General features: G+C 43.7%; 2 protein-coding genes across 16 annotated transcripts in view; one reads left to right on the top strand and one right to left on the bottom strand.

Moving 5' to 3' along the window:
- Nucleotides 1-1,282: 1,282 nt before the first annotated feature.
- TPMT (thiopurine S-methyltransferase) lies at nt 1,283-25,618 on the bottom strand. Of its 10 annotated transcripts, none has more exons than XM_086370133.1 (9): nt 25,258-25,618; nt 17,969-18,152; nt 16,734-16,826; nt 13,599-13,731; nt 9,831-9,883; nt 9,106-9,180; nt 3,999-4,084; nt 2,386-2,430; nt 1,283-1,981 (listed from the first exon to the last, which is right to left on the bottom strand). In XM_086370133.1, the coding sequence occupies exons 2-9, from the start codon at nt 18,106-18,108 to the stop codon at nt 1,869-1,871; spliced, it is 738 nt and encodes a 245-aa protein (XP_086226259.1). In that variant the 5' UTR covers nt 18,109-18,152; nt 25,258-25,618; the 3' UTR covers nt 1,283-1,868. The 10 variants fall into 10 exon arrangements, with proteins under 10 accessions (XP_086226259.1, XP_086226257.1, XP_086226255.1 ...); XM_086370131.1 differs by lacking the exon at nt 25,258-25,618 and adding an exon at nt 24,245-24,336; XM_086370129.1 differs by lacking the exon at nt 25,258-25,618 and adding an exon at nt 24,274-24,336 and having other exon boundaries at nt 17,969-18,169.
- KDM1B (lysine demethylase 1B) overlaps nt 24,562-26,354 on the top strand; it is a 43,555-nt gene continuing 41,762 nt past the window's right edge. For 2 of the 6 annotated variants that reach the window (XM_086370126.1, XM_086370122.1), the window contains exons 1-2: nt 24,562-24,712; nt 25,048-25,091. The gene's annotated coding sequence lies outside the window, so the exon portion shown is untranslated. The remainder of the gene's footprint in view (nt 24,713-25,047; nt 25,092-26,354) is intronic. The other 4 variants (XM_086370124.1, XM_086370120.1, XM_086370123.1 and 1 more) reach the window with 3 other exon arrangements.

Raw genomic sequence — 26,354 nt, 5'->3', positions numbered from 1 at the left:
CTTATCTCTAAAGTCCATGTTGAAAGGTTTCTCAAGTACCTTATAGAGTATAATCCTGGTCACATATAAACACATGATGATTAATAAAAGAAATTCCTTGAGCCTAACTCTGAGTTTCCTAAGAAGAATCTTTCCTCCTCTGTGGTAAAGTGTCCATGGATTTCCTCTGTACTTTCCTCCAATACTCCTCCCTTAAAGGACCCAGGAATAGCACAACCATCTCTTCCTGCTTCCCCCTAGAAGGAGCCCCACAGGGGACAGAGTTTGAAGAACGGGTCTTGTGGTCAGTGGCTGACTGCTGTGCAAAGCACCAGGCGGAAGAGGAGGGGAAATGGAGACCCAGCTCAAGCGGTGACAGCAGAGAGGGGGTGCAGGGCGACAGGCCGTGGAGTCTGGGGATGGAGTCAGCGCTCAAGCAGGCGGGCTGCTGGTTTTGCAAGCCTGGGAAGACACGCCACACACATGCAGTTGAGAAGGAATCCCAGAACGAGTCCAAGGACATAGTTATGTCGCAGAGTGTACCTGCGGCAGGAAGGCAGGAAGATAGCCAGTGGCACAGACTAGAAGCATCTCAGTCCAGGAGGAGAGACGAAACTTTTGAACCGAGAAGGAGCAAAGACAGTAGGCACCTTAGCTCGGGCTTGTGAGCTCACAGGAGCAAAAACTCGCTACCATTGCCAGCCTGAACCCCTCCTGGGTTGGTGAGTTTTGAGTTTCGGGCCAGCCTTGGGGGACCTCCGTAATAGGCAGGTCTCCATCACCTGCGTGATTCCCTGGACCCGACCTGGGGTCCGGTGACATCTCCAGCTCTGCTTTCCCCCAAGGGTACCTTGCCCTCCAGCACTCACCCGCCTATCTAATTTCATAAACTTGTGCCCCCACTATGTGCTGGGCTCCAGTGGTGAGGGGTAAGTGGTAGAGGCTTGAACGTTTCGAGCACCCACAGAAAAATGAGCTGGAGCTGTATGGCTGGAAATGAGAATCTGGAAATGTCAACGCTTCTCAAATTTTCACACACACACCATTAAATAATTTTAATAATGCACCCCAGCCTACTAAAATGAGCTAAACAAGCTGAATTGTTTAGGTATTAGGTGGTGCAGTAAGAGAGGAATGTCTGATTTAACAAAATGTGACTGTTAGTGAAAACTGAAAAGTTTTGACTCTAAACTTTCATAATGAACAGACATGAACCCACCCCTAAGTACCCCTCACTTCTTAAGACTTTATCATTTAAACAAGATTAGATTAAGAGAAACAAAAAACTGCCAAACACAGGAAAAAACTTCTAAAAATGATTTATTTTTACAGTTTGAGAAAAATATTTTGTTCCATATAGAGTGGTCAATTTCATTAGTTAAAAATTTTTTTCCTCATTCTGTCGCATATAAAATTATATAAGAAGAAAAATATGAAAAGGAATGCTAGGATTTAGTACAATTTGAGGGTTTATAGTAAAAATTAATGTTTTATTATAATGTCTTAGATGGTTAGCTTTTACCTTGAACCCTGTTAAAAGTGCTGCATCTCCTCAATGCTTCTCAACTTCATAAAGATACCATTTTTCTATTATATTTGTTACATACATTGCATTTCTTTTTTCTTTTTTAATTATATGAGTAATACCTGCTGATTGTAAAAAATTCTTACAATCTGTAAGACATACAAGTATAACATTTTATTCTCAGTCATACACTCCTTTCCAAAATATGTGCTTTTTCTAAAAAGTTATAAGCATTTTTTAGCAAAGATCTGTGATATGATTTGTGAACAATTTTTTCCGCAAAAGTCATCCATTTTCATGCCTTAGCACAATTTTCAATTGTTCAAAAACATTTTGATATTATTTGCTTCTATTTAGGTCTCATTTACTTTTCTGTTAATAGATATAACCTTTCAATAATCTGGTCGATTCCCCAACTTTTATGTCGTTCTTCAAAAACATCAACCTTCTCTAGACATTGAATATTGCATACTGAACCTGAAACAAAAACAAAGTGGCAAGTTAAAATTTTATAACAAATACAATCAATTCTTCAAAAGCATACCGTGATTTAAAAACTGTGTGTACTGAAGATTTTTCCTTTCTTTTTAATGAAAATGGGAAAATACTAAGAATACATTTTCTCAACTCTGAATGTTATTATCATTTTTAACTCCTAAGAGTGAAAATAAATATACCATCTCTCTAGAAGAATTGAGATGTCTTTAACATAAACGTACCATTTAGCTAAAAAGGCATATTACAGAGATGGGTCCCTTTTTGGGGGATTAAAATAGTCTCCAATAAAATGGACTTTTAAGTACCTCAGATATTAATAGTTTGCTAACAGCTCAAAACAGTTGACTTTACTTATAAAGTTATAGCACACATCTGTAACTTACCGAACAATTTTTTAACTTCCCCATCTGTAACGTAAAACGGTGGACCTAATTAAAAGAGAAACATGGTGAAGAGTAAGCTCTACAGATCTAATTCTAAAGAGAAACAAACCTTCAGGGCCCACTTCTCAGCTTATTCCCAATGACCTAGGGATATTCCTTCCACATACAACTCGATTATCCAAACAGGTGAGGATGGGACACGTTTTCTGCTTCTTATTTTGCACATCTTATACCAAAGACCAGCTAACGGCAGACGCGCACCTCCAGCTTACATGAGACGCTGAGTCAGCTGTGGGACTTGGGAGCAGGGACGTGAGAGCGGAGTTCATGAACACATTCCCCTGGGACTTGCTGCTTCCAGAGCATAGATTTTCGACCATGCACAGTCCCTCATTCTACACACTCTGCCCATTTTGCTGCGGGCACTTTAAAGGAAACAACTTCTGCCCCGTTCTAGAAGGTATTCTGAGCCTCCACCCCAGACAGAGCCTGCTCTGTCTTCTTCCCACAGGCCCTTCCTTAGGCCTACTGCTCAGGAAGGGAATTTAACACATCATTGACTGGGGCATTTTTGCTGAAACTAACACCTGTGGCTGGCGATTCATTATGTAAGTGAATTTTGAAATGTCTCAGTCAGTAACATTTTGGTGGCAGAGTGGTAAAGAATCTGTCTGCCAGTGCAGGAGACATAAAAGACACAGGTTCCATCCCTGGGTCGGGAAGATCCCCTGGAGAAGGAAATAGAAAACTGCTCCAGTATTCTTGCCTGGTAGATCCCATGGACAGAGGAACCAGCTGGGCTATAGTCCATGGGGTCGCAAAGAGCCAGACACGACTGAGCACATACACACAACACACAAACGAAAGGTGTATTAACATCTCTCTGGTCAGTAAGTTGATAAATCACATTTTCAGGGCTGACATCTGTCTCCCTTAGTTTTTATTTCCATCCAAATGTTCCCAGACTTAATTATAGCTACTAGGTCTCGTCTTTTAATGAGTTTTCAAGAACTGACTTCTTCAAACAGAAAAAAAAAACCACTAACATTAATATGTATAAAACAAGGAACTTTTTTAAAAGCTCCATTAAAAATCAAAAAGGGAATGTTTACAAATTGAAAGTCTGTGCACTTGGTTTTCACTTCTTCCTGAAAAGCCATGACTTAAAAGGTCAAGCATTAATGTTCAAACACATTTAAATGAATCCAGAAGAAAACATCCCTTTTACACATTCAAAAAATATACAGTTATTTTTAACACATGCTATAGCTCATGGGGTCACAGAGAGTCGGACACAACTTAGTGACAGAACAAGAACATTTTTAACATGCAATAAATTATAAAATTCCAGCAATTAAAAAGCAGCAATAGAGATTTTCCTGCCCACCTCCTACCTTCCCACATGCGCTTCTCACCCCATCTTCCTATGAAGATGTATTTGTATTTGTTGGCATCAGCCCAACGCATCCCATCCCCCCATCACGGCTGACACAGACTTCATGTATATAAGCAGGATGCCTCCCATGAGATAAAGTAGGAGAAAATAATGCTATCCCCGTCATAGAAATCAGGAAACAAGGCAACCGGAAAAAGAAAAAAAAAGGAAACTTTACCTGCATGTTTGGTTGGATCGTAAGAAAAAACAGACAAGAGGTACCGAAACCCAGGTCTCGTTAGGGACAACATTACATCTGAGTAGCTGAAAAGAATACAAAAAGGCACGTGTTACATTTCTTTACAAAGTCAAGGCCTGTGGAAGACCAGATGCAGGGAGGGAAGCCTAGCTTTCCTTTCCTCTGTTACGAGTTTAATTCTCCGAAAAAATCACACGAAGTCGAGTCTTATTCTAAACAGCCAGAAATGGGCTCAGCAAATGATGTTACCCACCTAAGCTGGGAGATAGAGAAGACGGGAATCAAAAGGAGCTCTTGGGACTTCCCTGGAGGTCAAGTGGTTAAAACTCTGCACTTCTAAAGCAGGGGTCCTGGGATCAATTCCTGACAGGGGAACTAAGATCCAAATGCCTCGAGGAACAGACCGGAAAAAAAAAAAAACAAAGGAAGCCAGGCTCAGGAAGGAGCCCCTCAGACCAGAAGATGTCAAATAAAGTGGAGGAGAGGCTCCTTCCAGAGTGACTTGGACCCCGGAGGCCGGTCAGCTTTGAACAAGTATTTCCAGAAGCACTGCCAGTTCTGGGGCAGTGGTTCCCAGACCAGGCTGGTATCGAGATGACCTGGGCATCCATGGGAAGAAAAGATGCCTGGGTGTCAGTCATCCCAAGACTGAGTCAGTAGGTTTGCTGTGGGGCTGGGGATGCTGCAGTCTAACAAATATTCTGGGTGATGGGGTGGTTGCCAGGGGCTCAGATAAGAGGCACAAAACAATCCCTCTCCTCTTTTTAGCTGGACAGAAGACTCATAAACGGGCTTCCCAGGTGGCGCTATTGGTAAAAAAGCCATCTCCCAGTGCAGGAGACATAAGAGATGCAGGTTCGATCCCTGGGCCAGGAATATCCTCTGGAGGAGGGCATGGCAACTCACTCCAGTCTTCTTGCTTGGACAATCCCATGGACAGAGGAACTTGGTGGGCTACAGTCCACAGGCTCACAAAGAGTCAGATACAACTGAAGTGACTTAGCACGCCCGTGTGCAAGACTGATAAACAGGTCGAAATTCAAGAACATTAAAGTTCTGCAAGTATGGCATGACCCCTGAGTGCTACTGCAACTGTCCTTTGGAGCAGGTGTCCTGGGTGGCAGGCAATACCACTTCCCAGCCATGTCTGATGGGTTCAGAGTGGGGACCAGATGCTAACAGGGCCCATCAGCAGACCAACCAGGGGACAGAATGATGAATTTGACTGATCAGATGACTCCACTGGGAAACTGAGTTAGATCCAAAGGGAAGTTGGTCATAGATGGACCTAGAGATTGTCATACTGAGTGAAGAAGTCAGACAGAAAAGGATAAATATCCTATGACATCCCTTATATACAGAATCTAAAAAGAAATGATACAAATGAATTTATTTACAAAACAGAAACAGATTTGCAGTCTTAAGAGAATAAATTTACCGTTACCAGGGGCAGAGGGGAAGGATGGAGGAAGGGATAGTTAGGGAGTTTGGGATGGACGCAATGCTGTATTTAAAATGGATAGCCAAGAAGGTCCTACAGTATAGCACAGGGAACTCTGCTCAATATTATGTGGCAGCCTGGACGGGAGGGGAGTTTGGGGAAGAACGGCTATATGTATATGTATGGCTGAGTCCCTCTGCTGTCCACCTGAAAATATCATAACAGTGTTAATGGGCTATACTCCAATATAAAATATTGTCTGTTGTCATTAGTAGATAAGTTGTGTCTGACTCTTTGCGACACCACAGACTGTAGCCCACCAGGCTCCTCTGTCCATGGAATTCTCCAGGCAAGAATACTGGAGTGGGTTGGCCATTCCCTTCTCCAGGGGATCTTCCTGACCCAGGGACTCAACCCATGTCTCCTGCATGGAAAGGTGGATTCTTTACCACTGAGTCACCAGGGAAGCCCCTAATATAAAATTAAAAGTTCAAAAGAAAAAAAAAAAAAAAGAGGAGTTAATGGTTCACTGTGGTCTTTGAACTAAACCCTGAAGTTGCTGTTCTGGGCGGTGGCTGGAGCTGAGAAGGCTAAGGGCTGTGAGTCAGATACATGTGAGCAGGAGTGTGTCAGCGGAGAAAGCTGAGTGCTGAGGCAGGAGGACAGAGGAGATGCATACAAGGAGGTAAGTGGCAGTGAGAGAGACAGACAGAGGTCAACAGGCTGCAGAGCTCTGGGTAGGGCGCTTTGGCACTTGGCATATGGGTTTCCACCAGGTCCAGTTGTGAAGCCAGCCCTGTCTGGAGCCCTGGGAGAAATCAGAGAGACTGTCTAGGGTGGAGATTAGGAGGACGGGCTCGCCAAGGTCCCCAAGCTCAAAGTCCAACCTCTCCACCTACTGGCTGTGTAAGCTTGACGAAGTCTTTACCCCTTTGTGCCTCAAGTTTCCCCATCTGTTAAATGGGGATAAGACCAGCAGTGAACGCACAGGCGGTTGTGAGGATTCAGTGAGCTCACACATAGAAAGTGCTTAGAACAGTGTGTATTCAGCACTTGTATGTGCTTGTAAGCACTTGTATTAAGCACAGTACGTGTTAAGAAGTCAGTGACTTCTTCCTTCGGCATCCATGACATCAACGCCCCTAAAACTCGAGCTGTTTGAGCTGGTCGCTCTTCCGCGCATGTCAGAGAACCAGCCCTAAGCAAACTTCTGAGCAGAAACCTTCGCGTCTTAACTTTCTGATTATCATTTTTAACAAGAAAGAACTCGCTGTCCCCAGGAAGTGATGAGTCAGATGGGTTCGGCAGGGTGTCCTGGGGCTCACCAGCATCCTTCTTCTTGGAATGCAGACTTTCTCAACTTGTTTCCAAAAATTCAGAAAAACAAGAGATCTGATTGATGTCAGACAAAAGGCCTAAGTGTCACAGCAGAAAACACAGCAGTTCTCGCCCAGATGTAATCTCAGCAGGAAGACACCCAGTACTGAGGGCAGGACTGGGATAAAGCACTAAGTACCTTAAATGTAAGATAAAGTCATGGATCTGTCCAATGGCTCAAAATAAACAGTTATTCCGGAAACAAAGGCCAGTGTTCTCAGGAGTTCTTGGGGCTGTGACCACAGACACACTCACACACACACACAGATGGCTGAAAGGGGAGAAAAGAGAAGAAGGGCACCAGGAATACAGAGTCCAGAGGAGCCTCATGACTCTTTCTTACCATGAATTAAACAGTTCAGGGGCCATTTGGAAGGCCTTCATTTCTAGGACGGAAGAGGCAATAGTAGCTGCTGGGAAACTGTATTTCCCTGGCTTTCAGTCTAATTTGTTCTCAATTATTGACTCAACACATACTTATTAAGCTTTTACTATGCGTTAGGAGAAGGAAATGGCCACCCACTCCAGTATTCTTGAAGCCTGGAAAATCCCATGGACGAAGGAGCCTGGTAGGCTACAGTCCATGGGGTCGCAAAGAGTCGGACACGACTGAGTGACTTCACTTTCACTTACTATGCGTTAACATTTTATATCTATTTGGGGTTGGCCAAAAAGTTTGTTTGGGTTTTTTCCACAAGCAGCTTTCGGAAAAGAACAGAACTGGAAATACAGAAACGACGAGGGCCAATACCAACGTGCGCTTGTTCAGTTATTTCTCCAGCATCGTGTGTTTTTAGACACAGTAGGAACTTAATGTGTATTTGTTGAACACTGGAACGAAAGTTTCCAGTAACAGGAGAACTGAAGTGATCGTTGAAGGAGGGTGTACAGGGGAGAGGCAGGAACAGTCCCGCTAAGGATGGTCCTTCAGGGAACGATGACTTTCAAGCATGTGAGGTAGGGAAGGGTCCCAGAGAGGGAAGAAGAGAGGCACAGTGTCAGAAAGAAAAGGGAAAAACACATATTAAGAGGATGTGGCACGGTCTAATTAAAAAAAGATGAGGTGTGGCAACAAGCCTAATTGGTCAAACAATTCACTTTTAAAATCTGAAACTTCATTTCACCGATGTGTAGTCCCAACCCTTTTGGCCACGTGCTACGAGTCTGCCTCCATAAAACTAAATAATTCAATATTTATGTGCTACACCCACATGAGTCTGTGAATGACATCTGGGTTGGAAAGTACACAGGAAGGATCACATTTCACTCAGTAGCCTTCTCATAGTTTAATTTTCTAATTAGACCAGGTACAGACGAATGGCCACTCAAAATACCCAGATCAAAAGCCCTAGTACAGTAACGGCTAATATTTAAACTGTCATTTAGGGTTGACACTTTCTGCACGTGTCATTTCTTTCCATTCCCACAACAGCCATATGAGGGGGCCGAGGCATGGGCGTGGCTTTAACTATTTTTATTTGTTTTATTTTATCTTCTGGCTGCACTACGAAGCATGTGGGATCTGGTTCCTACACCAGGGATCTCCTGTAGTGCAAGTGTGGAATCTTAATCCCTGGACCAGCGGGGATGTCCCTGAATCTCAATTTTGTCATGCACTTGCTTGCCACCCTGTGGACATATAACTTTTAACCTCTCTGACCTTACTTCCTCATTTGTAAAATGGGAATAATGATGGCCTAATACCTCACAGGGCGACTTTGTGGAGGAACTTGTTGATCGACATAAAGCATTTCAACAAAGTCTGGCACATGGCAATAATCCAACAAATATTATTAGATGGTAGGGTCAGTGGCAACCCACTCCAGTGTTCTTGCCTGGAGAATCCCAGGGACAGGGGAACCTGGTGGGCTGCCATCTATGGGGTCACACAGAGTCGGACACGACTGAAGTGACTTAGCAGCAGCAGCAGGGTCAGTGGAAGTGAGGAGGGTGGTATGAGTAGAAACATTACAGTTTTACAGAGGAGTAAACTGAGGCTTAGGGGAACTGAATGTTCTGACTAGAGTAACATGGCTTAGAAGTGACAGAGCCACAAGTCTTGCGCCTGTGTTCCCACGGCCAAATCCTATACTTTTTAGACCAAGATACTGTTGGATACAGGTCTTCTAATTCCAAATACAACAAGCTATTCCAAACTAGTAAAAGTCTAGGAATCTTCCGGAAACCAGAAAAAGTATGAGATACTGAATTAAGGCTAAAAAAGGGAGAGGGGGGAAACAACATAATTAAAGAAACCAAATCACTAACCGTTTGCGATCACTTGGATTAACAGCGACTAAGGCTCCTCTGTCCCAAATCCTATCAAATTTGCCAATATTTGCTCTACCAGAAAGAAAAAGAGAAAAAAAAATTCTATAAGAAAAACCGAATCTTTAACAAGACAGGGTTCCCCATGGTATGTGCTAGAACCTCACCAGCGGTTAAGGAATTGGGATCTCACAGATGCTTTCTCTCAGAATCTCTAGGGATGTGCTGACACATGTGTACACGTGTGTGTGTGTGTGTGTGTAGCTGTCCATTTTCGCCTGGTTCTAGGCACTGGTGGCAGCAGCTTGGACTTGGGAGCGCAAAGGAAGCATGAGGGACAGTTTGCAACAACTCTGCTCTCAGCCCCTGGAACAGGAACAGGAACTCTCAGAAGAGATCTCCCCTCTGTCCGTCTAAGACTGAAATGCATTTCCGTTACAGACACAGGTGTGAAGTGGAAGACATTTTCTTCCCCTCCTTTTCCCTACCTTCCTAGGATCAAAATAATTTTTCCAGAGCTTAGAAGTTACCCAAGGACAAAGATATCACGTGTGCAGACATGTAGGCTCCAGTAAAACCAGCTGCAGAACACAGACTCAAATGAATGTTTTTCATGGATGCTACTGCAAATTGGACGGAAGTGATAAAAAGATTCTCAACCTACCTCATCACTGTCTAGCAAACACTCAGATTTTTAAAAGTGGAGAGGAAGACATCAGTCCTACCTGGGAAGATCAAAAAGGTTGCAGCAATACAATGAAATGTTCCCTGAAGAACTCTGCAATGAAAAAGTAAAAAAAAAAAAAAACTATTTTATTAAGAGGTACCTGAATGGTTAGAGGAAAAAAAAAGAAAAAGAGGGGACAAAACAGAGCATAGGTAGTAAAGAATATGTAATTAAAAACATAAAGGACGTAATTTCACGGCAAATCATCTTCACACATCATTTGTTAAATGTTTATTTTTTAAATTGTAAAATAAATATGGACCACATTATAAAGAATTTCAGAGAAGGCAATGGCACCCCACTCCAGTACTCTTGCCTGGAAAATCCCATGGATGGAGGAGCCTGGTAGGCTGCAGTCCATGGGGTCGCTCAGAGTCAAACTTGACTGGGCGACTTCACTTTCACTTTTCACTTTCATGCATTGGAGAAGGAAATGGCAACCCACTCCAGTGTTCTTGCCTGGAGAATCCCAGGGACGGGGGAGCCTGGTGGGCTGCTGTCTATGGGGTTGCATAGAGTTGGACACGACTGAAGTGACTTAGCAGCAGCAGCATAAAGAATTTACATAATAAAGAAAAAACCTGCCTGCCACCATCTGAACAGTGATTTTCAATCATTTCGGTGAGTTCCTCTCGATTTTTTCCCTCTCACTTCCTGCACCTTGCAACTTTCGCAAATATTTTTTAACTGAAAATAATGGCACTTTAAAAAAATTAAAAACCAAAAAAAAAAAAAAACCATTAAAAACCAGTATGGGATTCTTTGGGATCAACTCAAAAAAAAAAAAAAAGAAAAGAAAAGGAAAATCAGAGATTGGTTAACCCTGAAAATCAATTAGCACTTACTCTGGAACTTGTTAAATTTTAGCAAGGTTCCCTTTAGCAGAATCTTGACATTTTAACTCCCTTAAAGACGAGCACACAGATTGCTCAGTTACCAGGCAGACATTTTAAAAGTGCAGTTCTGTTGACTCCCCAGTTTCTCTCTTTCTTTCACTGGCCGATGAGCATTTATTTCCCAAGCGTCTAGTGGACAGGATTAGCCTGGGTTCTAGAGACTGCAGTAAATGTGATACAGGCCCTGACCCCGGTAAGGACAGCCTGGTGGGGGCAGTGAGGCGTGGGAACAGAGAGCCACCACGATACAGGATGGGCTGTGCTGTTCTGGTTGTGTGCCCAGAACTGTGGGAACAGAGCAGACAGAGCGGGGACTTCACTTCACTGTCCTCGCTCGGGGAAAGGAGGAACAAAAGGTGGCCACCGATGAACCGGCTAGATGCATCTGCTGATATCACGGCGGTGGGCGGTGAGGAGCCCGGGCTTAGGAGAGGGGCAGGGTAGGAGAGGTACTAAAGGGTCTGAAAATATTGGATTTTATTCTGAAATGAGGTGCCAACAGAGGCTACGATAAGAGAAGCGCAGGTCTTTGCAGAAACACAGGGAGGTCTCTGGAAACACAGGGAGGAGGGGTCTAGAGGCCAGGAGAACAGCCCATGAATATCAATTCAGGCTGCAGATGGGACTCACTGGGGAGGTTTACTCAGACCTGGTGCCAGGCCCCACCTCTAGAGGTTATGACTTAATTAGCCTGAGCGCTGGGAATCTTAAAAGATCCACAGACAATTTCAAAGGTGCCACTGGGGCTGAGACAGAGAAGGCAATGGCACCCCACTCCAGTATTCTTGCCTGGAAAATCCCATGGTCGGAGGAGCCTGGTGGGCTGCAGTCCATGGGGTCGCTAAGAGTCGGACATGACTGAGCAACTTCACTTTCACTTTTCACTTTCACGCACTGGAGAAGAAAATGGCAACCCACTCCAGTATTCTTGCCTGGAGAATCCCAGGGACGGGGGAGCCTGGTAGGCTGCCGTCTATGGGGTCGCACAGAGCCAGCCATGTGGCTTCAGCCACGACTGAAGCGACTTAGCAGCAGCAGCAGCAACTGGGGCTGAGAACCATGGCCCCCAGGAGGACTAGCCTCTGTGGACCGAGGCAACCAGGATTCTTAGATGATCTAAAAACGAACTGGGAGGAAGCTGCAAAATAAAGTACTCTCAAGCTTCCTACTGACCTGAGCGGTTAATTTCAATCTTTAGAAGAGAGTACTTTGTGAGAGACTGAATACACAAACTCAGTGGCCAGACTGCACGTACCAACAACTCATGTCTGATAAGAGAACTTGGATCCATAGCCTCTGGAGCAAGCAGCCTGAGAAGTCAAACCGCAACCCTGCAGGGTGGTGGTCAGTTGACCGCCATCCTCCCTGATTTATAACACCACCCCTCCTCCCCGTCTCTTCCAACTCAAACACGCTTCCCAAAGCAATCACTGGGGTGCTGCTCCGAGTTAGCCGATAGCACCTGAAGCCTTCACATCTTTCACCAGGAAGCTTTCCCACCCCACTGCCAGGCTTTGAGCCTCTGCCAAATGCAATTGGCTGACTCCCTCTGAACAAACAGTCTCTACTTGTTCTCATTTGGGTAGATTCTGCTTATTTCCCCATTATTATTCCAAGCTAGTGCAGCAGCTTCACTGGATCATTCTGGTCACAGGCAGAAGACAACTCTCAAATCTATCATTTCCAGCCCAGACACTGCCCCACGCTTTGGAGACAGTTGCCAGTACCCCCTTATCATACCACACATCTTTGCAACTAATCATCTCCAGAACAACGCTCATTTTCTCTGCTCTTCAACTTGTTTCTCCTGTTTCGCCATCCAACCAGTCATCTGAGCTGGAAATGTAACCTCATCACCCTCTGGATTCCCATTCAGTTAATCACCAAAGCCTTCCCAGTGTGACACCCTAAACATGGCTTTAAGCCATCTGTTCCTCTAAGCACCCCATCGCTCTCCCAGTGCAGCCCTTCAAGTTCTTTCCCGGACCACTGCTCACAACCTCCTATCTGGTGTCTCTGCCAGGGGGCTACCGCCCTTCAAACTCACTTCCCTTGAGGCTACAAGGGTGAAAGTGAAAGTGAAGTCGCTCAGTTGAGTCCGACTCTTTGCAACCCCAGGGACTGTAGCCTACCAGGCTCCTCTGTCCATGGGGTTTTCCCGGCAGATACTAGAGTGGGTTGCCATTTCCTTCTCCAGGGGATCTTCCCCACCCAGGGATTGAACCCGGGTCTCCAGCATTGCAGGCAGATGCTTTACCATCTGAGCCACCGTGGCTGGTTGCAAAAGAAAGCCTGGCTGTCACGTTCCCACTTAAAACCCTGTGGTGCAGAATGAGGTACCAGCCTCACAGGGCACCTGAGCTGGCTGACCTGATGCCCTGCCTGTCCCAGCCCTAACTGTCACCACACTTCAGGAAGCTCCCCTTAGGCTGGGTTAGGAAACTTCCCTCTCGGTTTGCTTAATACCCCAAGTCGTTTGACTGAGCTCCCTGTATGACAAACAGTCTCCTATGCTTCTCTTTTCTCCTAAGCTAAGCGGTTCTTTAGGGCAGGGACAGTGTTTTCATCTCTTCCGTGTCTTACGCAGGGTGTGGCACTTGACAGATTCTCAGAAACATTTGTTGATAAATTAAAAAGCCAACAAACCCAAACCAAAAATATGACAAATAAGCTTTGATCTTGGCTTTTCATGTCTATTTGTTCACATCTAGCTATGGTCTATCTTTTTATGTTCCTTATGCTATATAAAGTCCTGGTGAATCTGAAGATTAAGAGGGGTCATCTGATGTGTATAGTGTCTTCACTTACTCATGCTGAGAAAAACCTTTTTTGTGGGGTATGGAAATAATATTTGCCAAAACCAAACACACCTTGAATATTTTGGCTCCAGGAATTTCCATAATTGGTTCTTCTGAGTAAGAAAGATTCTGCTCCGTAAAAAAGTCCTGTATCCCAAGTTCGCTGATTTCCACGCCTACTACACTGTGTCCTCGGTCTGCAAACCTGCATCAAATCATATAATTACAAAGTTTTCTTTCGAGTACAACACTAAATAAAAGCATATACACCAGTGAGCATATATTTTCCTTAATTTTAAGAGATTTGTATGAATTCAGACTCACAGGGTTTCACAGAACATGCAGATCCACAGTAAGCAGATTTATATATTCTCTATATATTCTATATAACATAATCTATATATTCTCAAATCCTATGCTATGTGGAGTTCTGAGAAAAGGGTTTATAGGACCTTGGGGAAATTTTAAAAGCTTGGAAAATTATACCTTAAAATGTTGATTTACTAAAAATGGACCGGATTGGAAGAGTTTTTGATTTAACAGCATCCTATGAATTTGATATGCTTTTCAATCTCTAGAAATCAGCTCTGTCCATTAAAACTTTCAGTGATGAGAGAAGAATCTCTACCTGTGTTGTTCAATCCAGCAGCCACTAACCACATAGCCTAGGGCCCTTGAGACGTGGCTTGTGTGATTGAGTTTAAATAGCCACATGGGGCTGATAAGATATAGTACTGGAGTACACAGGGCTAGAACATTAGCATCCGTTTCTGTAACAATGTTAAAATTTCCACTTATCTGCACTAAACCCTATCCAGAAATTTGTTTCATGACCATATGCAAATAGCTAGGATTTTCCTGATTAGCTTTATGGTTACAGAATTCAGTCTTGGGATCTTAGACTTCAGGGAGAACAGCACTCGTGACACAAATACCCAGGTACAGTATTGATTTTTATGCCACATTAAATAAACACATAAGTCATTTATGCTATAATGCAATACATGCCTTCTTAAAAACCACTGCACCATGCAAAATCATGCAATAAAATCATGAAGTTTATGGGGATGGGAGTTGGGATACACATTAAAAAAACTTTACTGTTCCAATGGAATATTATTCAGTCATAAATAATTGAACTCTTGCCATTTATGACAACATGGATGGGCTCTGAGGGTATTACGCTAAGTGAAATGAATCAGTGAAAAACAGCATATAATCTCGCTTACATGTGGAATCTAACAAAAACAAAAACAAGCTTATAGATACAGAGGCCAGACTGGTAGGTGCCAGAGCCTGGGGGTGAGCGATGGGTGAAATGGGTGAAGGAAGTCAAAAAGTACAAATTTTTACACGTGGAAAAAATGAAGCATAGCCTACAGTGGACTCACACAGACTGCATTATACTGTAATCCATTGCCCTAAGAAAACCCAAAATCTAAGAAAATGTCCTAAACACTATGTTAACGTCTTTGAGTTTCAGCTAATAGTTTATCTATTCACACTGGATATCTGTATAGACCTTTAATACACAAATTTATTACATAAGTGAAGAATCCTCTAACATAACAACTTTTATACAATAATAGTCATGTCCAACTCTCTGCAGCCCCATGGACTGTAGCCCATCAGGCTCCTCTGTCCATGGAACATTCCAGGTAACCTGGAGCAGGTTGCCATTTCTTACTCCAGGGTTTCTTCCCCATCCAGGGATTGAACCCTCCTCTTTTATGTCTCTTGCATTGGCAGGCAGATTCTTTACCACTGAGCCACCTAGAAAGCCACCTACAATTACAGTAGCTTAGTTCTGGCATTCTTATTATAAATGACTTTAGACCCTAAAGTCTAAAGGAACCTTCAGCAATCACATTTAATCGGCTGTTTCCTTATACCGTTTTCTAATTTTGCGTCAAAGCTTCTGCTAGAACCAGGTTGTTAACACTTATGACAATAAAACAATCTGTTCATAGAGTTAACGTTTTTCTTGCAGGTAGTTTCCAAAGAAATTCTCTTGTCTGATTCAGTGAGTCAGTTAGGATGTAATGTTCTCAATTTTGTGGCCACCTAGACGGAGGAGCCTGGTAGGCTGTGGTCCATGGGGTCGCTAAGAGTCGGACATGACTGAGCGTCTTCACTTTCACTTTCATGCACTGGAGAAGGAAATGGCAACCCACTCCAGTGTTCTTGCCTGGAGAATCCCAGGGACGGGGGAGCCTGGTGGGCTGCCGTCTCTGGGGTTGCGCAGAGTTGGACACGACTGAAGTGACTTAGCAGCAGCAGCAGCAGACTCTTTAAGGCACAGCAGCCACTTGCAAAAGCTCTCAGCTACAAGTTGCGGGAGCGGTGGCAGGCTGCAAAAATGTCACTGTCCCCACTCAAAAATCCACTCCCAATGCATACACATTCTGTGGTTTGGCCACCTATATTTACATAGGGAACAGAGCATTTTTAAGTTACTGTATTTTTCCACTTACTAATCGTTTTCATATATTTTATTTTTCTTTCCTGCTTGATGATCAAAGTTCTCAGTGTTCATGCTTATAAATAAATAGTACATCTTGGCACATAGATAGGATCTGTACATCAATCATTACAACAAATTCTGTATAGGAAACAATTGTCAGGGTAACCCATACTGAGGGTGGCTTGTTAGTTAAAGTGAATTCTTTTCACAGAGAATTACTCACAAGAAACACTTTCTTTATCACTGGTTTTATTAGCAATGATTCATGAAAACAAAAACTCCTACGTGCTGGTTGAGGGAGGGGAGGGTTGAGCTGAACTGTGGACTATATACATTCTTGCCAAAAAGCTGTAATTCATTTTTCTGTCCACCTCTATTTAAAATACATAAAATTAACTTAGCCACATTCCTAAAACACCTACAAAAACTAAACCGTGCACAAAGGTGAAGGAGAATTAAGATGGAAAACTGGTTCCATCTTCCCCTCTCCCATCTCAATGGTTCTAAACTAATTCTTTTTCTTAACTCAACAAGGAAAAAGACAAGTTCACCCCTCTGTTTAGGCAGTGTCCTAACTGTTTGAGAATATTGCCTCTATGAACCCATCAATAATAGTCTACTAAATATAGAATCCCTGTACATTTCCTGAGAAAGGAACTTTTAAAACTTACATCCTATTAAATATTCACCCACAGTATTTATCATCAAGACAAGAGAGTATGTTCATGCTTATTTGCTCATACCATTTCATCTCAACTGCTTTTCCACAAAGGGGAAAAAATACCCGCAGTGCTTTCTCGCCTTTAAGAAAAGTATCCAAATACTTCTTTAATAGCCTGGGAAGAAAAAAAAAATTGTTTTAATTAGCCCAAGGCACAGAGGAAAGGACTACAATCATATAATGCTAAGTACCTTTCATGCATTATCTCACATAATATTTCCCAACAACTTTTACTCAGTAGAGAACCTTGGTTATTAAAATCGCCAGTTTACATACGAAGAAACAGGAAGATTAAGCAGCTTGCTCAGTCATGTAGCTAGTGAGGGGTTAACCTGACCCAAACCTGGGATTTTCCTGGTTAGTAATTAAAATCAAAATTTTATTTTTCGTTAGTTGATATGTTTTAAAAATGTATACCTATGTGATAGAGAAGGAATGGCAACCTACTCCAGGATTCTCACCTGGAGAATCCCATGGACAGAGGAGCCTGGCTACATGGGCTACATAATCCATGGGGTCGGAAGAGTCAGACCACCCACCACCACCTGTGTGTATGTTCTAAGGCCAGCTACACAACAGAGAGAACTCATACAACGGCTCTGGAATGATATCCCAACTAGTACTCAGTGTGCAAATGTAATAATAACAACAATGTTCCCTGGGCAGTCAGGGTGGCTGCCTGGACTAAGGAACATCTGTCATGACCACTTTACTTGGCAATGGGCCATCATTTATTGCTGCTGCTTCAAAGCTGACTTCTACTACCATTACATTGCTCAGCATGTAGCTCACATTAATTTCTCTCAACTTCTCTTCTTCCACCATGTAGACAGTACTTTAACATTTGAACATATGCTATTGGAAAGCAAAGTCATAACACCACTACTCTTCAGTATAAAGAGATAGTAGCATTAACATAGCTTGAGCATCTGGGTATGTATAAACACACGTGACCAATGAATAGGTGTTACAGGGGATTAAAGTAAGACATATTCCAAAAATTGAAGATGCCATCAACTGTAGGTCACACCATGATTTATACTCCACGGGAAGAAATATCACTGCCAATTAAACCATGACATGCCACAGATGCATTCTGACTTCAAAGATGCTCAAATGTGAAAAACTAAACCTGTGTATCTTAAAAATCAGTCAAATAATGTGTACCTATATTATTATTTCTATTTCCAAAGTCAGTTTTTGATGGGGCATTTCTGTTATAGACCAACATTTAATATAAACATAAACACTTCTTACTGATGTCCTTGTTCTTGATGAAATCCAGTTTTGTGGTTCACCCACTTTTCTTGCCATTCTTCCAGAGTCAGCACTCGGTCTTTCTGAGCCTCAGTGTTTGGGTACTCTTCACTGTCAAGTAAGGCTCTTGAATCACCCATGGTTTTGTAGATGGCTCTGGCTCACAAACAAATGTCCCCAGTGCCTAAAAATGAAAAATGTCTGTAATGCTGTCATATAAGGGCATTTCAGTTCTATGATAAATGAAATAAAACCCTAATACTTCCAGCAGTGTAGCTTTTAAAAAGTATTTCAATATTCAAGGAAAAGCCACACAAAAGTTACTTTTCAGTGAGTCTGATGTTAACTGCATACCTCATAATCCATATTAGGAAGGATCTTTAAATAAATTGAATTACATCTTAGAGTAAAAGAGTTTAACTTTTTAAAAGAGAGAAGATAAAAAAAATAAACAGGCAGTATAACTTTTGTTAGCTGAGAATTTTTTCTAACATCTCATTCTTTTGCATTGGCAGGCGGATTCTTTACCACTGAGCCACTAGGGAAGTCCCTTTAACATCTCGTTCTCTAATTTTGAAAACTTCTTTTAATGTTTACTTACTGTTTTTAACCAATGTTATGTTGTACACAATTCAGAGTTCAACAGAGTTATGGAAGCAGGTCCCCATTTCTAACGAGAGGCAACCATCTTTAATTCTTTTAGCTGAATCTTGACATATAACTCAAAATATGACTCAAATACCATGCTTATTTTGTATCTTAATTTTTCACTTCTAGGAAGCATCTAGAAAATATCAGCATTTAGCCCTCTTTCAACTTGTCAACACACACAGACACACACACCACCTTCTCATTTTTCCTACTGCATCCGTGCACTTATAGCATATTTGTGATTAAATATTTCAAGTACACATTACAATGACTAGGTAAATACTATTCTCAGCTAAGCCATGTAGAATTCTATGATTACTTTTCCTTTTCTGTACAACTTTTTAATTCTATAGTTAATAACTGTCTGGCTTTTTCATTTATAAAATTTCTATGTATTTATTACTAATTCAGCACTAAGTTCTCCCAATCTCTTATTAGTACACTCCCAGTCTCTTCAGTTATCAGATATCCTATCAACGTCATCTTAGAGAAGAGCCTTCTAACGTGGATGCTCTCTTCTCGTGGTACACAGCCGGCCTTCTGGGGTCCTTCCCGACCATCATCCTGAAGCTTTCTTTTTTATCTTGTGCTGGATCCCCTGTTTCCTTAATTGGCTATCCCCCTCTTTTTTTTTGTTATCACCCTTATATTGGTAAAGTATACCTTCAGCAGCTTTCTGAGAAAGGGTGTATGGGAGAAAAGGGTTTCTTCTGCAACTTTACATGTATAAAGTGTCTTCATACTATTCCCCACCCACTGGCAACCCACTCCAGTATTCTTGCCTAGAAAATCCCATGGACAGAGGGGCGTGGAGGACTACAATCCATGGGGTTGCCAAGAGTCGGATGTGACTGAGCCACTGAGCATTCCCCATCCTTGATGTATAGTTTTGCTGGGTAAGAATTCTCAGGTGGAAAACATTTTCACTCACAATTCTGAAGAAATCATTCCCTTATCATCTAGCTTGCAGAGTTAATGCTTAAATTCAAAGACATTCGGATTCCGATGGTTTTTCCACGTGGCCAATAGTTTTCTCTCTCTCAAAGCTTTGCTTTGTCCCTTAGTTTGTGCAATTTCATAATTCTATGCTTTACTCTGGGTCCACTTTCATCTGTTTGGTGTAGTTCTTTTAATCTGGAAGCTCATATTCTTCAATTCTGGAAGAAGTCTTGAATTATTCAGATGATTTTGATCCCCTCCCCTCTTTTTTTCTATTTCTCTTTCTCAGACCCCTTTTATGTGGTTGTAGAACTTCCCAAATGGCTTAAGTGGTAAAGAATCTGCCTACAGTACAGCAAACACAGGTTCGATCCCTGAATTGGGAAGATTCCCTGGAGAAGGAAATGATGACAGTACATTCTAGTATTCTTGCCTGGGAAATTCCATGGACAGAGGAGCCTGGCGGGCTACAATCCATGAGTTCCCAAGAGAGTAAGACACCATTGAGCGACTAAACAACAATAACAATAGAATCTCCTGACCCAATACTGTAAATCGCTCATATTTTTTTTATTTTCTAGCTCTTCACTGTTTTGCCCTATTTTTTGAGAAATCACCTTATTTTTATCTTTCTATTTAGTTCTTCTTTCCTGCTTTCAAGTCTTTACTTCTTAAGAGCTCCTTTTTGTTTCTGATGCTCTCTTTTCATTTTATTTTTATGTACAGAATGGCTATAATATTTTCTTTTATTTACCTGCATGGTTTGTTACTGAGTCACTTTTTCTGTTGGTTTTGTCTTCTGTCTTCCAAACTAGTGACTGTCCTTAAATACCTAGCAATTGCTTAGTCACTCAGTCATGTCTGATTTTGTGACCCTATGGACTGTAGCCTACCAGGCTTCTCTGTCCATTTAATTTTCCAGACAAGAATACTGGAGTGGGTTGCCATTTCCTTCTCCAGGGGATCTTCTTGACCCAGGGATTGAGCTTGCATCTCTGGCTTGGCAGGTGGATTCTTTACCACTGAGCCACCAGGGAAGCCCCCTTACCTACTCACATTTAAGAGTAAATACCAAAAAGCTGATTATAAGGTTAAGTTTGTGGATGGAGCTTACTGACTCTAAGCTTTAGTGTAGAATGATGTGAGCAGATACCATTTGCAAACTTAGATGTCATGATCTTTATTTATTTATTTGGATTTAAGACTTTCCAAAAATGGACCTTCTAATTCCTGTTGAAAGCTTGAGTCCTTGGGACCATGATTCTATACTCACATGCGGCTGCTGCTAAGTCACTTCAGTCGTGTTCGACTCTGTGCGACCCCATAGACGGCAGCCCACCAGGCTCCCCCGTCCCTGGGATTCTCTAGGCAGGAACAGGGGAGTGGGTTGCCATTTCCTTCTCCAATGCATGAAAGTGAAAAGTTAAAGTGAAGTCGCTCAGCTGTGTCCGACTCTTCGCAACCCCATGGACTGCAGCCTACCAGGCTCCTCTGCCCATGAGAAAAGGATAAAAGCAGAAGGAGGTGCCAGCATTCATTCACTTGTGTTCAGTTAATTTCTGTATGGATGGGAGTATGGTGCTCCCATCCCCAGCTGTGAACTGTATCTTCCCAGTCCAAAGACTGTACCCTCTCCAGGGAATAAACCTGCAAACGTCTGGTGATGCCGTGAGGAGCAGGAGGTTGAGGAAGGGATCAGGAACTTAGCTTTTCAGGAATCAGAATTTCAAACAATTGCCTTAATTTAGACCAGACCCTTCCATTTCCCAGAGATACCTGGTGCCGCTAACTTGTGAGCATGGGGGAATTCTATACTCCAAGTAGGATTGCTCACTGGCTTCCCCATTGCTGGTTTAGAATTTAGCTTTCTTCAGTCTGCGAAATCCTTCACTACTTGTCCATCTGCTTTCTTGATTTAGAAATTTTATTCTTCTCTTCTGTCCTTCCTTTATGCCTTTAAAAATCCTGTTGTTTTGGTGGGGTTTCAGGAAGGAATAAAAGCAGACGCATGGATTCAGTATCCCACCTCTATTCCACAAGTCTGCATTTTCAAATAATTTTCTCAAACCTTTTTTTTTTTTGAATGGAAAATGCATACGAAAGTGTTGACCTAAAGAAAAACACACAACCTAAGAGTTATGAGTGTCAATTTTATTTGGGGACCTCACTGAGGACAATAGCCTGGGAGAGAACCTTTCAGGGGCACAGCCTTTCAGAGCATAGCTCCGGGAAAATGCTCCAAATATGTATGTTCTGCATACATAAGATGTTTTTTTTTTTTTTAACTAGGAAAAATATGTAGCCTAGTGTGCGTATGCATGCTAAGTCACTTCAGTTGTGCCTGACTCTTTGCGACCCTATGGACAGTAACCCGCCAGGCTCCTCTATCCATGGGGATTCTCCAGAATACTGGAGAGGGTTGCCATGCCCTCCTTCAGGGGATCTTCCCCACCGAGATTGAACCTGCATCTCCTGTGGCTCCTGCATTGCAGGCAGATTCTTTACCGCTGAGTTACTGAGGAAGCCCATAGTCTAGCATACATCTTGGTAAAAGATTACTGCTAATCACAAAGAACAGATACTTTAAGTTGATTTTAGTGATTTCTGTGTACAAAAAGTTGCAGAAATCTGGGACCGCTGTAATTCTCCCTGAAGCATGCTATTTAGGGGCCATTGATCCAAAACACATAATGCCTCACTCTTATTTTCCTTCCTGAAGTTCTGAAACACTTGGGGAATATCACTCTCTGCAGGGGGTTGCAATTTAACCCTTAGTATAACTGGATGATGAGCAATACTCTTTGTTCCTTTTTTTTTTTCCTTTACAAAGAGAACTAAGGAAAAAAGACATGCGACCATAACTGCAAATCTACCTGAAGGTATGTGGAAAATGTCTGTCTTTTCAATATGAAATTTGTTACATAAGGACAATATAACACAATAGTTCTAACATATCCTTTGAATCATTAGTGAAACTAATTTGGTTTGGATTACACTAGCAGGCTAATCTTAGTGGAGTTAATGATTCATCTATGAGAACAGCAAACATCACGGAAAAGAAGTTCTTCAAGAAAAAGTTCCCTTTATGACAAATTGGGCTTCAGTGTGCTTAGGATTTAATGGAGAAGGCACCTCCCTTGGAATTAAGAACACAAATCACTTTCCAGCAAACAGTTGTTAACAAATGGCTTTTGAAAGGCTCTGACATGTCAGGAGGTGATTCTTGAATCTTCTGAGAGGTGGGAGGAGTATCTGACTATATTGTGTACAGAAAAGTGAATTGTAGTTTTCCCATTTCCATTTTCAGCCACAAATTTTGACACCTGAACTTGAGCCTGATTAAAACAGTTCTCTACTTAAAAGGGAAGCATTATTTTATCATGGAACAAGGGCAGCCTATTGGGCTTCCCATCTAGCTCAGTCGGTAAAGAATCGGACTGACATAAGCAATATTCTCTTTGAATGTGCCTGCAATGCAGGAGACCAGGGTTCAATCCCTGGGTTGGGAAGATTCCCCAGAGAAGGAAATGGCAACCCACTTCCCTCTTCTTGCCTGGAGAATCCCATGGACAGAGGAGCCTGGCAGGCTCCAGTCTATGGGGTCGCAGGAGTCACGACTGAACAAAGCACAAGCGCAGCCTGGAATAGTTCAGCTCCGAAACGACTGAGTGGCTAACAGCAACAACCTCTCCTCCCAGCAGGCACCAATGGTAAAGAGCCTGCCTGCCAGTGCAGGAGACATAAGAGACCTGGGTTCAATCCCTGGGTCAGGAGGATCCCCTGGAGAAGGAAATGGTGATCCACTCCAGTATTCTTGCCTGGAGAATCCCATGGACAGAGCAGCCTGATGAGCTACAGTCCATGGGGTTGCAAAGAGTTAGATACGACTGAAGCAACTTAACACAAATACCCCTCTCACACAGACTCGGTATCATGAATATAATTTAGTAATTTCTTAGCTGCTTTCATAGCTTCTCAACATGTACTTAACTTGTCCACGTCCCTTTCTGGAGAAAGAAAAAATTTCCTTCTATAACAAGATAAAACTGCAAAATTATAAGAATCAGGACAGGCTAATTTCACAATCATATCTTACCCATACACAGAAATAGCAGATGTGCACAAATCTCCATGGGTGTTCTCCCAAGTCTGGTTTCCTCCTCACCTTTTCAATAAAACCACGTTTCTGCTTTAAATTTATTTTAAAATTTTAGCAAATTGAAAATTTAGTAAATTGAAGTTAAATTTTCCTAAATTAAAATTAGTAAAATTCAGTAAATTTACTTTAAAATTTTGGTAAATTGTAGAATTTAGAAAACTGAAGTAAATTTAAAATTGAAGATTTTAAACTCAAGTGCACAAATTTTAAGAGTGTGGCTCAGTGATTTCGTTTTACATATGCACACACCTATGCATTTACCATGGAGCAAGACACAGGATATTTACAACACCCCATTTCTCCCACTTCCCCGCCCCCACGCACCATTCATTATTCTGGCAAGTATTTCTCTTTTCTTAAAATCAACCATACCCGACAGTGATTTGGCGGTCACTTTAATCAGGGACTCAGAAAGGTCATTTATAACCCATTCCCACTAGGCTCCCTGAGTCCATTTCAGGGCGCGGATTGCCGGGCGGTGCGCGCACGGTGGGGTGCCCTGTTCCCGATTCCGATCACACACTCACACTCGCAAACGGCCCGTTGGTCACCGTACCTTCCTCCGCGCCCGGCGGCCCCTACCTCGTGCGCTGTCCGCCCGCCGGCCGCTGACTCTGACGCTGCCCAGGGGCCGTAAGGGCTGAAGACCCGCACCCCCGGCTCAGCCCCGCCCCGGGCCCGCCCCTCCCGCGGCGCACAGACCCCGCCCCCCTCCCCAGGCGCCCTGGCTTTGCGCAGCGGCGGAAATGGCCAGGGCGGGGCGAGCCGCGCGGCAGAGGCGAAGGCGGGGACCCGACTCCTCCCCGGTCCTGCCGGCTCCTCCCACCACGGGTCACGTCGTGACAGGGGCGGAAGCGGCGGCGGCGGCGGCGGCGGCGGCCGAGTTGAGGCTGCGGCTCGCGGCGCGGATCCTGCTGTCCTGTGCGCGAGGTGCGCGGCTCCGGAGAGGCGCCCGCAGCCCGGGGCGGCGCGCTCGGTCTCGCCTGCGCTCCGAGGTGGGGGGGCGGGGGGGACGCGCGGCTCCGGGGGCGGGCGTGGGGGCGGCGGCGGATTTCTGGTGACAGCTCTGCACAAAGCAGCCTGGCCGGGGTGCAAGCTCTCCTGCCCCTGAGCCGCGCTCTTCGCCCGGGTGCGAGGTGGACTGGTCCCTTGGGGCTCTACCTCCGTCCCCGGGTTGGAAAGGGGCGAGGGGTGCGGGGGAGGGTCCCAGCCCGAGGAATGGGCGGGAGGGGTGGATTCCTGGCCTGGGGTGTTGGAGCGACCGGCTTCCCGGATTCCTCGCGGTGTTGCTGGTTAATCCACCTCCCCACAATGTTTGCTTTCTGTACAGGGGTGCCGTCTCCCCACGCCTCCTTGCACGCCTCCAGCGCAAAGGTGAGCCTGGGGAGGCTGCGGCTTCTCCGACTTCGGAGGAGTCGAGAGAGCTTTTCGGAAAGCGAGGCGGCTGCCGCTGGCACAGGGAGCCTTTGGGGGCTCCCTCCTGGGGGCTGACAGAGCCCTGTCACCGGGGAAAGGCTGCTGCGAGGAAGGGGGCACCCACCGTCCGGGGGCTGGAACTCTGTCGCTTGCCTCCCAGCTTTGAGAGCGTGGCGGCGAGAAGCCGGTACGGCCTCGCAGGTGCTGTTAGCTGGACTGCAGAGCAGGGACCACGCGTTAAGACGCGATCGGCATTGCCAGGTTGCTGGGGTGATTCCTCCGGGACCCGGGACCCCGAGGGGGCGGCCCGATTTCGGTAGCTGTTAGTCAACAGCCCAGCAGCTGGCAGGTGAAAGAGGAAGGAAGAGACAGGCCCAGCTGTAGCGAAATGGGGGTTCTGTGACCTGGAACCTAGCCAGATGGAGGCCAGGCCTTCCCTCCGGAGAGCGTGCAAGCGTTTGGAGGATCGGTCACTCCACTTGTGCACACACAGCTCAAGGCTTTTACACTTTGATTGGTTGGTGGTTTTTTTTTTTTTTTAAACCGACTTTAGTGGAAGAAAGGTGAGTGGGAGGGAAGGTTTTCTTCAGGACGTATGGGAGAAAATGACCATCAATAATTAATTATCCTCCGTGCAGAGAAAGCCGTCAACAAAGCATTCGGGCAATTGCACTGGATCCATATGTCTGAAAGTTGATTCTTGTGGATGCAGTTTTAAGTGGCCCGAAGGGGAATTTTTGCCCCTGTTGTCTCTGGAGAAGTTTCTAGTAGTTTGTCCAGTTTGGAGAAATTATGTTAATGCCGCTATACATTTTTATTTCAACCTGGAGTTCTTTAATTCATATTTTTATGGATTCTGTGTGGGTTTTTTTTCCTTCAGCTTTTTGAATAAGTTACTTCTGAAAAAATCTTGGAACTTACTAAACGAGAAATCTAGACATTGATATATTCACACATATTTAGGTACCCTCCACAACCATTTTTTCCTTTCTTTTGTCATATTAAGAGAAAACCAAAGCTACGAATTTAAAATTAGGAAGAACTATGCTTATAAGGTCATACTGAACCTGAAACAAATTGATTATATTTAAAGTTAGGTGTGTTTATTAATTTGAAGAACCAGGTGGGAAAGCACTTACAGTATACTAATTTGTTTTACTAACACTTGGTCAGTATTTCTAAGATTATATTTAAAAGCATAAGTAACTGTTGTCCTTCCAA

The sequence above is a fragment of the Bos grunniens genome, chromosome 23 (assembly GCF_055505025.1).
Source record: "Bos grunniens cultivar Pamir isolate PY7600 chromosome 23, Bosgru_T2T1.0, whole genome shotgun sequence".
In the NCBI taxonomy this organism is placed as follows: domain Eukaryota; kingdom Metazoa; phylum Chordata; class Mammalia; order Artiodactyla; family Bovidae; genus Bos; species Bos grunniens.
Note: the sequence above shows the minus strand (reverse complement) of the source record. Positions and strands in the feature narration are given on the sequence as shown.